Source organism: Taurulus bubalis (genome assembly GCF_910589615.1).
Source record: "Taurulus bubalis genome assembly, chromosome: 11".
Classification (NCBI taxonomy): Eukaryota; Metazoa; Chordata; class Actinopteri; order Perciformes; family Cottidae; genus Taurulus; species Taurulus bubalis.
This window is the reverse complement of record NC_136599.1, coordinates 27394876-27408460: the sequence shown is the minus strand read 5'-3', so window position 1 is coordinate 27408460 and position 13585 is coordinate 27394876. Positions and strand designations below refer to the sequence as shown.

Sequence of the window (13585 nt, the reverse complement as noted above, 5' to 3'; positions counted from 1 at the left end):
ATATGAGCATATGAATGGACAATGCATTTGGGATATTAGTGCAGAAAGGTTGTAATAGTACCCTCACATCATCACAACTCTCTGCAGACAGCCATGCAAAGAGAAGTACTTCGATCTAAAGTCCTGCATTCAAAAAATTTCAAATAAAGTACAGAATAACTACCTAAATAAAATAAAAAGTAAACGTTTTAATAATGCAGTAAAATGGCCCCTGTAAGTGTTGTTTATATGCAGGCATATTAGGACACTTTTTCAATTAAAGCTTGTCAAGATTCTGCTAATTGTGACTAATTTCTATACTTGTGTAGTTTAATCAAAGCCAACCGGATTATGTGTTTTCTATATGAAATCTCAATCTGAAAAGTGGCCTAGCTAGTAACTAAATCTCCTAAATCATGTAATGGAGTGAAACGTACAATATTTCTTTCTGAAGTGTGAGTAAATGTTTAGTAGCATAAAAATGGAAATATTCAAATTTCAAGTACCTAAAAATGGTGCTAAGTACAGTACTTGAGTAAATGTAGCCTATTTAGTCACTTTCTTATAACACACACCACACACACACACACACACACACACACACACACACACACACACACACACACACGCACGCACACATACACACACCACTTTAAAGATGGTTTGTTTGAATGAATACATACTAATTCACTTCAGAGGATGAACCCTCTACGTCACAAATAGTTTAAACTTTCATATTCAAAATGACAGGATATTAATCTTACAAATTCAGACAAATGTCATCAAGTGTTGACAATAAACTAGTTTTAATTACGAAAAATAGAAATTGGAAAAAGAATATACAATAGGTGTGATAGTAGTGACTTAAAGCCGTGTTTCGATAGAAGAAAGTAAGATGACGTAAACGTTTGACAGGCCATCCTGATCCCAACCTGGCAACCCAGCATCCATCCGCTATGCAGCACATTTCCGGTCATGAGATTGCCTCTGTTGGAGCATGCTGGGAAGTGGATTTCTAGATGGCTCGTAACCACTTGATCTTGTCTAGATGGAACTCTATTTCCCAGAACCCCCCTGCTCAGTTCCCTTATTACTTCATTTCCACAATGAACAAGCTACACAAGTGTCAGATATGTTAGGTGTGTAGCATCTCGGCACGGCCAGGGTCGGTTAGTATGGCTCGCGAAACAACCGTTAATTACGTCATTACTATGCGCCGTGAGGGCCGTTAGGAGTGGCAGCCTGGCGCACAACTAGCAGCTTGTTGCTAAGTTCGCTAACAGAAGATGGAAGCTAGTTTTCTAGCCATGGGAGTCCCTCACTAATACTAGCTCACTTGACTTTAATGCACAGCCTGCGAGGCTCTGCCGTCATCCAGTCTGCTAGATAGGATATATATGTATATATATATATATATTCATATATATATGTATGTATATATATATTTCTTTCTACATACATATAGATATAGATATATCTCTCTCTAAATAACAACTTCAGCGATGGAAGAAGTTGACACAATTTTGATTCATGCCCTCAAACAAGTCGGCACGTAAGTATCAGCAGCGTCTTATGAATTGTGCACAATGCCACCTGAACGTGAATAGTTGAACTGCCGTGTTGTTGAGTGTGTTGGTCACAGCCCGCTGTCACACAGCCGTCACATGACCAGTGTTACGGTTAACAGGCGACCATGTTAACTGGCGACTACTGTTGTCGTCGTTGCAGCAGATGTTGAGAATAGCAAGAGAACACATAGCTGTCCTCGTGAATGCCGCATTGTTTAATTCTGCAGTTCAATGTCTAACCTTCTCGTCTAAAGTCTCTGGTCAAAACATACCGGACTAGACGTTGTTAAATCTTTTCAGGGAAATAATCCACGCGAGTGGAAGCGTCGCTTGTTGTTTATGTGTTGAAACAGGAAGTCAGCAAATTGCCTTTCCTTTGAAATACAGTTGTTACAAATAACACATAAAGACTGTGGAGTCTGTTTTGTGCAAATATCTGTCACGTAAATGAACTCTATAGTACACGAAAAAAGAAGAGAAAAAAGATATACGTTTAATTAACGGGATTCGAACTTATATCATTGGGTGGAAAAAGATCACAGGTCAGTGGCATTACCACTACACCAGGATAAATATAGTGGATTTTTTTTGTGGATTTACAATGAAATCATCTACAACACAGTCAGCAGTCACATTTAAACGGCAGAGAGCCACCAGATCAATTTGCGACCAACTGCGACTCCATGGAGCATGTTGACGTGACCTGGAGCGCTTTACAATATCGCTGCTTTCTCAAACTAATAGACAGCTGTTTAATATCAGACCATTCAAAACGTCTTTGTAGAACTACAAAAGAGTTGAGTTCAGTTGAATTTAATAAGGGACACCTAAACCATGTGAATATATGACAAAGTCAATGTGGTCAAACACATTATGATGTGTATCATAAATTATATATGGTCATAGGTGTATGAATACCCAAACATTACACCCATATGTGATCGTTTACCATCTGTTCAAAGATGGGCATTGGCCATATTAAGTTTGTCATATTCACATATTAAGAGGTATAAATCACAGCCTTACAACTAACAAGAATGAAAAAAAAAAATAACTCTTTGTATCAAATATTATTCGTTCACCTTGAGTGTGCACCATGTTTACATATTGTGTTGTGATAATGTATTTCCCTTATTAAATTCAAGTGAACTCAACTGTTTCACATCTGTGTTCTTGGCTGGTTGAATTCTTAATTTTATGGCTTTGCTTTTCTTGTTCCCTCCTTTGCGTTATTGTCCACATTGTGTATTTTCACCTCATAACACCACCACAAAGATCTGCCTCATTTAATTTGTAGTTCTACAAAGACGTTTTGAATGGTCTGATATTAAACAGCTGTCTATTAGTTTGAGAAAGCAGCGATATTGTAAAGCGCTCCAGGTCACGTCAACATGCTCCATGGAGTCGCAGTTGGTCGTAAGTTGATCTGGTGGCTCTCTGCCGTTTAAATGTGACTGCTGACTGTGTTGTAGATGATTTGATTGTAAATCCACAAGAAACTCTACTATGTCTATCCTGGTGTAGTGGTAATGCCACTGACTTCTGATCTTTTTCCACCCAACGATATGAGTTCGAATCCCGTTAATTAAATTTCTTTAATTTAATTTTCTTTTTTCTTTTAATTTTTTTTTTTCTAAATATCTTTTGTCTCTTCTTTTTTCGTGTACTATAGAGTTAATTTACGTGACAGATATTTGCACAAAACAGACTCCACAGTCATTATGTGTTATTTGTAACAACTTTATTTCAAAGGAAAGGCAATTTGCTGACTTCCTGTTTCAACACATAAACAACAATCGATGTTTCCACACACGTGGATTATTTCCCTGAAAAGATTTAACAACGTCTAGTCCGATATGTTTTGGCCAGAGACTTTAGACGAGAAGGTTAGACATTGAACTGCAGAATTAAACAATGCGGCATTCACGAGGACAGCTACGTGTTCTCTTGCTATTCTCAACATCTGCTGTAACAACGACAACAGTAGACGCTTTCGGCCGAAAGTCGCCAGTTATCTGGTCGCCTGTTAATCCGTAACACCGGGCTGTTGGAGGCAGAGGGTGAGAGACTGACTCTCTGAGGGGAACGGAGCTCATGCTGCCTTCATGTTGAACATGTGACCCACAGAGAGGTGTCCGAGGAGACGCACAGTGTCAAACAGTTCAGCAGTGAGCTTATCGTGCAGGCTGTGGTCAGATGTATCCGGGTGATCGATCCAGGCCTGGGCAGCCCGCTGCCCACATCCCTCCCTCCAGGCATGTCTTCCCGCTTCCGGGTGGGCATGAGCCTGGCACAGGCCTGTCAGGTAAGACCCCTCTGAGTTATGGCCCAAATGTATTCCGGATGAAAGGACTTAATTGGACCCTTTAGTAAGCGTGGCATATTAATAGATAACAATCAATACCAACACTTGGAAGTTTAATGTACAATATGTGGTGAACAGATATAAGAAGCTTCAGTGTACACAAATAGTTCTTTGCAAGTAGACTGACATGATGTCTTTCATTGCCCTGAGGAGGGATTGTAATAAGAAAGACTGCCACTTAAGGCAAGCATGTTTGTTGGTTCCTGACCTCGGAAACTGTAGTTTAAAACTCAAAGTCCACTTACTAGGTTGTTCTGTAGCTTTCAGCCACATCTCATGGTCTTTGTCATTAGATGGAATTTTTTCAGTTGTAAATGACAACTGTACCCCTCAAAAGTATGTTCAATGAAAACCTTTTCATGGTTCGCTTTGGCTGTTTGAATCCACTTTAACAAGAACATAAGTGGACATTATCAGCACTGTTTCCATGCGGTCCATTGTAGTGAGAGACTACTAATCGACCGGAACGTTTATGATACATTTGATTTGTGAGCACTTTCCAGGACACCTTAGGACGCTTAAATAGAAATACAGGTTGTGGGCAAAGTTCAGATATGTCTGTATGAGTATCAGCTCAATAGAATCACCAAATCCCTGCCTGTAGTTCCTCAGCAGTATTATTAATACGTCAAACCATTGGTTTGCAGGACATTGGTTATAAAGGAGAGATAGGCTACCAGACGTTTCTATACAGCAACGAGCCAGAGATCCGCTCCCTGCTTATGTTCCTGGTGGAGAAGCTGCCCAGAGAAAGTGCAGAGGCCTCAGACCAGCCGACAGGTACGGGGAGCACCAGTCTATGTCCTCTACACAGTTTCACGTCACCTGTCTTTAGAGAGACAGAAATATACTACTGTATTGTTACATGCGGTGTGATTTGTGCCATAACCTAAGATACATACTATAATCCTGGTTTGTAGCAATGTAATATAACACTTTTTCACTAATGATTACATTTGATTCACAGAAAAAAACACCCTTTATCAAGAATAACTGCACGTAAGCTCAATGGTTGTTTCAGTAAGTTGTTTAACAACTAGACTATAAGTCATAAGCCTCAAGTAGAATTTCATCCCTCTTTACCAAAACAAAGATGGCGGCTAGACAATTGAGCTACCACTTTTTTGGGTGGGTCAACAAAACATGGTTGACATGGACCAAGATATTGCCAGACGGCGTCTTGATCTATATATGGGTTCCTGTGTAAGTATGTTATAACGGATAAGAAGGAACGTAATGTATATGTTGATTTGAGTGCGACCAGTCAGTATCATATAATACATCATTCATCGAAATCCACAGCAGCACAGTTTGATATTGGGAGGTTTGACAGAAAACATTGTCGCATGAAGGAAAAGAGTAAGAATTAGTAACAGAGTCCTTCAGAAATGAGGAAATGTTGTCCGCTCTACAGATGTTGGCATGACGAAGCATTTTGTCACGACTTGCCACTTACTGAAGAGTCATCCAAGGCTGTGGTCTCTTCCTGTAGGTAAATCTGCGGTCCTCCAGAGAGCCATCGCTACTGCAATCAAAGCCCAGTTGGTCGTTCCCTGGCTGCCTCCTAACTGCAGACTGCCACTGCACGGTGAAACACAAGTAAACTCTTTAAAGTTGCATTTTGATGTCTGAAAAGTGCTTTACATGCATAAAAACACAAACAATTACATAAAACACAGGGATGTGTCAAGTCTATCAGCAACAGGACTGAGAGAGGGGCCGAGGTTCATGGAGTATTGTAGTAATAATAGTCATCTGCCATACCAAACTGATGGAAAAAATTAGATTTCTCAGAAATGTTATTGAAATACAAACTGGCATTTTATAATCTAATTCCGCTGTAACAGAATTATCCTGACGTTTTTTTATGGAAATTTATAGCGGTTAAAATACTTTGCATATTTATTATATTTATTAACTCTATAGTACACATATGTTACCAAACCATTGAAAGCTGTGAAGCACGATATATATCTTTTCTACATTTTACTCTTATTTATGTTGGGTGATTGTAGGCTTAATGCAGTCGAACTCTGTAAGAAATAAAGTAAAACTAAACATTGGATTTAACTTATCAGAACATAATCAGTAGGAAATGTCTTGAGTTGAGGTCGGGACGTTCCTATTGATAGTTCCATGATTGTGTCTTGATTTTGACTTTCGTCTCGGCCTCTGGATGCATGATATTAACTTGTTTATCATAACGTGTAACCTGACCAGAGAGAGTCTGTTGCTTTCTGACATGGTATTGATTGTTTTCTTGTTTAGAGTCCAAGAGCATTGCACAGCTTCCACGTCCAGCCTCTCAGTTTGCCACACCGCACTGAAGGTCCAGAGAAGAATCAGCTGAAAGGTAGGCCTCCTACTGCATATCAGCACATGCTGCTTGATTCCAGTTGACCTGTTAAGTTCCCTGTTTCACCCAAGCACCAACCTCTGGTGTTGAAAATTGAAACAAAGGTGGAAGTGCCAAAAACTGCAGTTTCTAAAATGGCCACTTGAGACTAGCTTCAAAAGCAAATCAATCCCCATAGGTCCCATGTTAAACTCATCAACTAGATCAATCATCAACTAGATCAATCATCAGCCAGATCAATCATCAACCAGATCAATCATCAGCCAGATCAATCAACCAGAGGAGTCGAATCAGAATCAGGGGGCGACTCCTCTGGTTCTATGCTTAATGTGTTAAAGCCGCATTATTTCTCTTGACCACCAGGGTACTTAATGTTCATTAAGTAAAGTATGCTCCATTTTAGAGTCAAACAGACCATAAAGCAGGGGATGCTTTAGGGCGGGGATACAAGGTGATTGACAAGTTGCTACCCTGTACAGGGCGGTACTCTTCCTTTGTTCAAATATGGTCACTTCTGTTCACTGTTTGTAAAAAAAAAGCCAAGATGTGACAGACAAAATGCCAAACTAGAGGCTTTCAAACTGGCATCCACAAACTAATGAGTGCTTGTGTGCTTTCAGAGGCGAATGACTACCAGCGAGACTTTCTTTCCCCTGTGACCGCCCAGCCTTCCCATTATGCTTCTGTGGTAGCGTCCATACTGGAGCAGCACACGGCTGAGCTGACTGCTGCTCAGGAGTGGGACAACGAGTGGAACAGTCAGGGACTTTTGTCTCGTCTCACACCACAGGTACATCCTCATTTACACTTCACACAGTTCTGTCTGTTACTGCTGTGCTTCTGACGCTCTGAAAAAAACCTTGCCTTTTTTTGCCACATGTTGTTGGCATGTTGGATCCTCTACTAGCAGAAGCTGTAGTGCTGATGAACATGTTTATTATAGACCTCATTAAATTAGTTTGTCTTATTGTTGAACAGGAGTATCGCTCCAGGAAACTGACCCGGCTGCGTAAACGCATCGAGGAGCAGCTGCGTTCTGCTGCACTGCCCCCCGCTGAAAGTGCCTTTGGGGGTCCTCGATCCACCTCGGACCTGTCTGAGATACTGCAGGCCTTCAGAGGCTCCGCCCCCTCTGACCACATCCTGACCAAGGGCACCCACTTCACTCACACACAGAAGTTCACCTTCACACAGGTGTGTGTGTGTGTGTTTGTACTTTGTACTACCTTGTCATTTGCAAGTGCCTTCATCATTTCCAGTGTTGATTGTCAAAATGTCCGTCCGTCCAGCAGCAGCAGGCGGCGGCAACAGCAACCAGCCCTTCCATCCCCGCCGGCCATCAGTCAGAGAGTGATATCCAGCTCCGTCAGCAGGAGGAGCAGCTTTCCCTCCAGGAGCACTTCCAGCAGCTCTGCAGTGACGTTGAACAGCTAGCAGCAGACTTGAAGCACACGAGTGTCACCAATGCACAGGTAATGTACACAGAGAGCCAATGACGTAGTCTAGACGTGATGTGGCCCAGCAAATGTTAGATATGCTGCTATTTGTTTTACGTCTTGATCAGATTCTGGCTTCCAACTGTGAATCTGAGCATTCACTTGAACACACAGTCAGAAATTGGTTGAAACTGTTTCATCTAGAAACTCTGATTCATGAAACTAGTTCCTCCGTGAAACTGCTCCAACAAGGTCTATGGGTTATCTGGAGTAACCAGGTCAGGATTTCCTGAGAGACTTTGCTGTGGTTTTGGGTGCTTTGAGCACCAGAAGAGTGTCATCTAGTTCCATTATAGTGGAGAGAAGGCAGACCTCTGTACGACCCATATGTGCAACACTCTGCTGCTCGCACCAAAACAAGCTAGATTGATAAATTGCACTACAGATAAGAGGGACATGTGTATTTTCAATTTTTGGGGTGCACTGTCCCTTTTTTAAGGGAAAGGAGTTTGCACTGATTTGATTATTGTTTCATATGTGTGATGTCCAGGTGTTAGATGAGCTGAAGCAGAGAGATCTAGGGAACTCTGAAAACGAGGACAAGATGCAGGTGAAGAAGAAAACAATCGACCTACTGCCAGACGCAGACAACAACCTGCTGAAGTTTCAGGTAAGAGGGCTGAGTGAGACCTCTGAAATCTGCTGACTGGAGACCAGTTATCAAACCCAGCAGGGTACTCGGATGGAGTGGAAACCTGTATGTTTCTTCCTCCAGGCACTGGTGGAGACCAGTGCCAAGCGGGTGGTGAACCTGGCCTCTCAGTGGGAGAAGCACCGCGCTCCACTCATCGACGAGCACCGCAGACTCAAAGAAATCTGCAGCAACCATGATGTAAGTGGTGCCTTTCAACAGATGTGTGTCTTCATTTGCTCCAGTTAAAACACCTTTTTGTTTCTGATCATTCGTCTCCCTTTTCCTCAGCTGGAGTCATCCAGAAAGCTCTCTGAAATCAAGTCTCTGCATGATAAGATTCGTGTGTCTACAGAGGAGGCCAAGAAGAAGGAAGAAATCTACAAACAACTGGTAATGAACTGAATTTACATGCATTTGAAAGGTAACCAAGAACTTTTAGTTTATCTTTTGAGCACAGGTATATTTCTTCCATTTTTGACACAGGCTTGTTTGAACGTTAATTCATGCATTTATCAGTCGTGTGCTGAATGTGACCGTTTGTATCGTTTCTGTTCTCTTCCAACGTAGGTAACGGAGTTAGAAAATCTTCCTCGGGATGCGTCTCGGTCAGCATACACTCAGAGGATCCTCGAGATCGTCCTCAACATCAAGAAGCAGAAGGAGGAAATTACCAAGGTATAAACAAATTACAAGACTGGAAATAACTAATGCATAAAGTAAGCAAGCAAATGCTAGTTGGTTTGGATAGATCCTCTTTGTAAGCATGCAGTCAGTGAAAAAAATCACAAATCCTCTTCACAGCGATATAAAGACTTCTCCACCGGGAGAGTGGCGGATAATCAACATTAAAATATACAAAATACTCTGTGTTTCACATCAAAACCATTTATACTGGCCGCAATGCAAATTTGCAACAGTTGCAACACTTTTCAAAAAAGGTTTGAATAGATTCATGCATGCAACAAAAAAAACTACATGGATCCTACTGACCCAGAGAAGCGTCTGTCAGTCTTCTGAGGTAATCTGTCGTAGAGCCTAAACTAGGGCTGCAACTAACGATTATTAAAATAATCGTTAGTTGCAGCCCTAGCCTAAAGCGCACACACAACTACTGTAAGATTACTAAGTTTCTATGTGAAGTGTTTTTAGTTCCCTCTGGTAAATAGTTACATTGTACATGTCTGGGGCTTTTATTGTGAAAGGTAAGAACAGAAGGAGTGGATCCTGTCTGTCCATGGTTGAAAGGAGTTTATTGTCTTGGTTTGGACCACAGAGCCTTCCTGTTTGGAGCAAAAATGGCGTACCCAAATTAAAATGTCTGTATCTTCTGAACCACTGTGACTATTTGCATCGATGAGGTCTTGCCAGAAAGAAGACCCCTCAGGTTTATTGTGAAAGTGTCAGAAGCAGATCAGTGCGCCTTGAAGATTTTTCTCCGCCTAAAATAAAAAAGTATCTTTCAGTATAAATACCTGTCTGTATCTGTACAGGTGAAGGACAGTATAGGGCTGTAACTACACTATCAGTGAGCACCTGTCTCAAATGAAGGGATTGACAAGTCTGACGTGTCGCTAACTGTTACTAATGAAATGCAGTCAAACAAAAACGGAGCAAATCCACGTTTCCAGGGGACGTCTCCTGCTTCAAGACATTACTGTCAGTGAGCACAACGCTGAGCCAGATGATAACCTTGTGCAATATTGAAAACAATATCATGTTTGGCAAAGTCATTTTTAGACACAGACACACCAGAATGAATCATCAGAAAAAAACCACACATGAAAAGTGAAATTGATTGACGACTTTTGTCGGGAAAAAACTAGGTTTGTAAGTAAAAGCTTGTCCCTTTTCTGAAGCCGCTAGCTCCGTGCTAACATCGGCTAGGACAACCACTCGTAGAGTAAGGTGTATCCTGTCACCTTCGCCATTGAAAGGCTGCAAGACCTAACTTTCAGCGGTTATTGAGACTTTCAACAGTGTGTGTTTAGGCTCCTCTTTGAAAAATGAAAATCAATGTTTTCTTTGCAAAGATGAGGATTTCTTGAATGCTGGGGCACCATACATGTCATGTTTATTGTCGTGGTCTGCGTGGGATGGGGAGAGGCTGTGTGCTGAGTATCAGCTGTTCAGCCCCTCTTTACCACTGTGCTCACTTTCTTTGCAGATTTTGTCAGACACGAAGGAGCTTCAGAAGGAGATCAACAGCCTCACAGGAAAACTGGACAGAACCTTTGCTGTCACTGATGAGCTGGTCTTCAAGGTAGCAGAGTCAATTTTCCTTCATTACAAAAGAACCAATATCTGAGCTCTTTAATCCTAAGGATTCTTGAAATGTTCCTGTTTTAATTCATTCCTTTTTTTGACATTGGAAGGACGCCAAAAAAGATGAATCCGTCCGCAAATCTTACAAGTACCTGGCTGCCCTGCATGAAGTATGTCATCATGTTTGTCTGACTCTTAGATTTCTTCTTATCCGCCGCTCCTATCAGAATGTGTGACATGTCATCTCTCCGTCTTCCCTTCTTCGATAGAACTGTAATCAGTTGATCCAAACCATCGAGGACACCGGGACAATCTTGAGGGAGATCCGAGATCTAGAGGAGCAGGTAGGATTTCCAGTTCATCACTCTGTACACTGTAATGAGAGTAGCGTGTGGTTAGCCTAGCTTAGCATAAAGACTGGGAGCAGCCCTTCAAATGCCATCGTGTTGACATATATCATGTGTATTGAACGAATATAGAAAGACAAATGAATTGCGTGTTGTTGCAGTAGAAACACCAAAGTAAGCGCCAGCGTACCACAGTATCTCAGTCTTGTTATGAAGATGTTGGGAGTGTCTTTTCATACAACTCATGAACACATGAGTCGTTCCATAGCACATCTCTCTTCAACAACGTCCAGCCAGTGGCTGAGAGTAGCTTTCATCTCTGCTGCTGCTAAGAGATCGTAACCTTTTCCTCCTAAAACAAGTTGCTATGATGTCCTCGGAGGACAAAGATGTCTGTGCTAAAAACTAAAAAAAACATTTTCATGGAATTAAATCTTTTGACCATAACTCCCACATATTTATTATTTTCCAGATTCTTATCCCTTTACATGCTTGTTTGTTTACACAATGCATGTTATAAAAAAACACAAATGTTTAATTATTTACTACATTTTGTTGTATATTCTGGGTTATTCTAATGATTAGTATTAACATTTGTTTTCATGCACTACATCAAATAAATCTAACTCCCTTTCCAACATTAATGCCATTTATTAACAGACAAAATTTTAAAAACTGTAAAAGCCAAATGTAAAAGCCAAAAAAAGAGCTAAAGAAGATATCTGTCCTATTGTGTAATGTCTCATGTCAGGTTACACCTATGTCAGCACAACACATGTCTTTTAACTTTTCAATACATCATCATCATCATAAACTCTAGCCTCACTATACCTGTTTGGAGGAAAATCAGCAGTAAGGAAGAATCTGACTTTATTTCAAGGACATTAGATAAACACTGAAATGACTCTACTAACACAATCACTGCGGGAAATCTGGTTTCATCTCTTTTTCCAAAATATTCTCTGATTTGCAGATATCTAAAGAAAAGTCTTGGTTAAACCCTTTGATTTCCCTCCTGTCAGTTAGAGTCCCACATGCTCATAGTTTTAACAAGTGATTAAGGATCTGGATTTGGAACCATCAGCCATTCAACAGTGAACTTTCACCTTCCTCTTCATATTCTATTTCTTAACCACTGCATACCAAAGTTCTTCGTTCTAAGCTCGACCAAACATGTGTTGAACATCTTTTGCCGTGTCTCTCGACTGGACGCAGAGATGGAATTTATGTGTATTTCCCCAAATAATGTTTGTATTTATGCAGCAGCACATTCAGATATTTATTGTACAAGGAAGTATGTTTCTCATTGGCATCTTGAATGTTGCACAGATCGAGACAGAAAACGGTAGTAAAACGGTGGCTAACCTGGAGAGGATCCTGGATGACTACAAGGCCATTCGACAGGAGAACTCAGCCCTCGCTGCCAAAGTCAGAGAAGGCTGAAGAGGCTGAGGCAAGGTGTAGGTAAGAACCTGGATCCCTACGGCCCTGAATGGTTTGGAAACAGCACTTCAGTTTTCACACTGAAGAGACCGCTGTTCATAAACACCGCCCTCTGTTGCCATTGGAGACCTGCTTTTCTGAAGAAAGGCCAGCTGATGTTGGAACCATGGAACTAACCTGGCATTTTAATGCACAACCTGTATGAACGGATGAAGATGACAACTAGTGTTTCATTTCAAACTGATTTCTACGGCTGGACTTGCTCTCTGAGGGTCTATGCACTAGCCTGATGCTCTGCGCCCAAATGAAACCCCTCAGTGGCCACAAGGGGGCGCTGTCAGAACTCTGTTCTCATGTAAATTCATTCATATGATGTTTGAGATGTTTTCATAAGATATCTTGATTAAACTGAAATCTTTGTTCAGGAATTTTTAATATGGCAATTATTCCACCATTTTCATACATTAGCAGTTCCTTTGTTGTCATGATTCTATTTAAACTGAATATGTTGAGTGAATGCCATTTGAATGTAGTCCATTAATAATGTTGTCCAGCCACATCAGCAAAGTATTGTTGTGTATATGGTACCAGCTTGAATAAAGATGCCTTACAAACTTGAAGAGCAGCTCTTGTCCGCCTTGAGACGCTGGTCATGGTGAGTGGACCAACTCCTACTGACATCATCTACACCGCAATGCTCAGTTGCACTTTTAACGCCAATTACGTAGGCAGGTGTCGGCAAATATTTAGATTGTAATGTATTGAAGAACATAGTTTTCTATGATTCAGAGCTATCACGCTCCAAAAGCATATATTGATACTATAATAAACCTGGTCTCTGATGTGAGCATTTAGAAAGCCTGTCCTCCCCTTCAGGTCCACCCACATGGGCCCAAAACAGCTGTAGGCACTTAACAATCTAGACAGCCCCACACAGAAAGTACACATTATATGGGCAATGCAACTGAATACTGCACTGCAACTCGCACCGAAATGACATACACAAGTGAAATCAGTCCTCTGCAAACACACTCGCCATCAGGGCACACATGCAGGGCTCCTGAGGATCCATGTACGTAGCTCCCTCATACATACTAATACAGGATTATCTTATCTTATATCCCCCTGATACATG

At 41.3% G+C, this 13585-nt stretch overlaps 1 protein-coding gene across 1 annotated transcript; it reads left to right on the top strand.

Moving 5' to 3' along the window:
* Positions 1–1481: 1481 nt before the first annotated feature.
* ccdc22 (CCC complex scaffolding subunit CCDC22) lies at positions 1482–13050 on the top strand (the record flags this gene model as incomplete). The annotated part of the gene is made up of 16 exons (XM_079226744.1): positions 1482–1531; positions 3675–3852; positions 4560–4692; positions 5405–5511; positions 6181–6265; positions 6889–7058; positions 7247–7462; positions 7558–7740; positions 8255–8374; positions 8480–8596; positions 8687–8788; positions 8966–9073; positions 10563–10658; positions 10771–10830; positions 10930–11004; positions 12337–13050. The coding sequence occupies 16 exons, from the start codon at positions 1482–1484 to the stop codon at positions 12448–12450; spliced, it is 1914 nt and encodes a 637-aa protein (XP_079082870.1). The 3' UTR covers positions 12451–13050.
* Between the last annotated feature and the right edge of the window lie 535 nt (positions 13051–13585).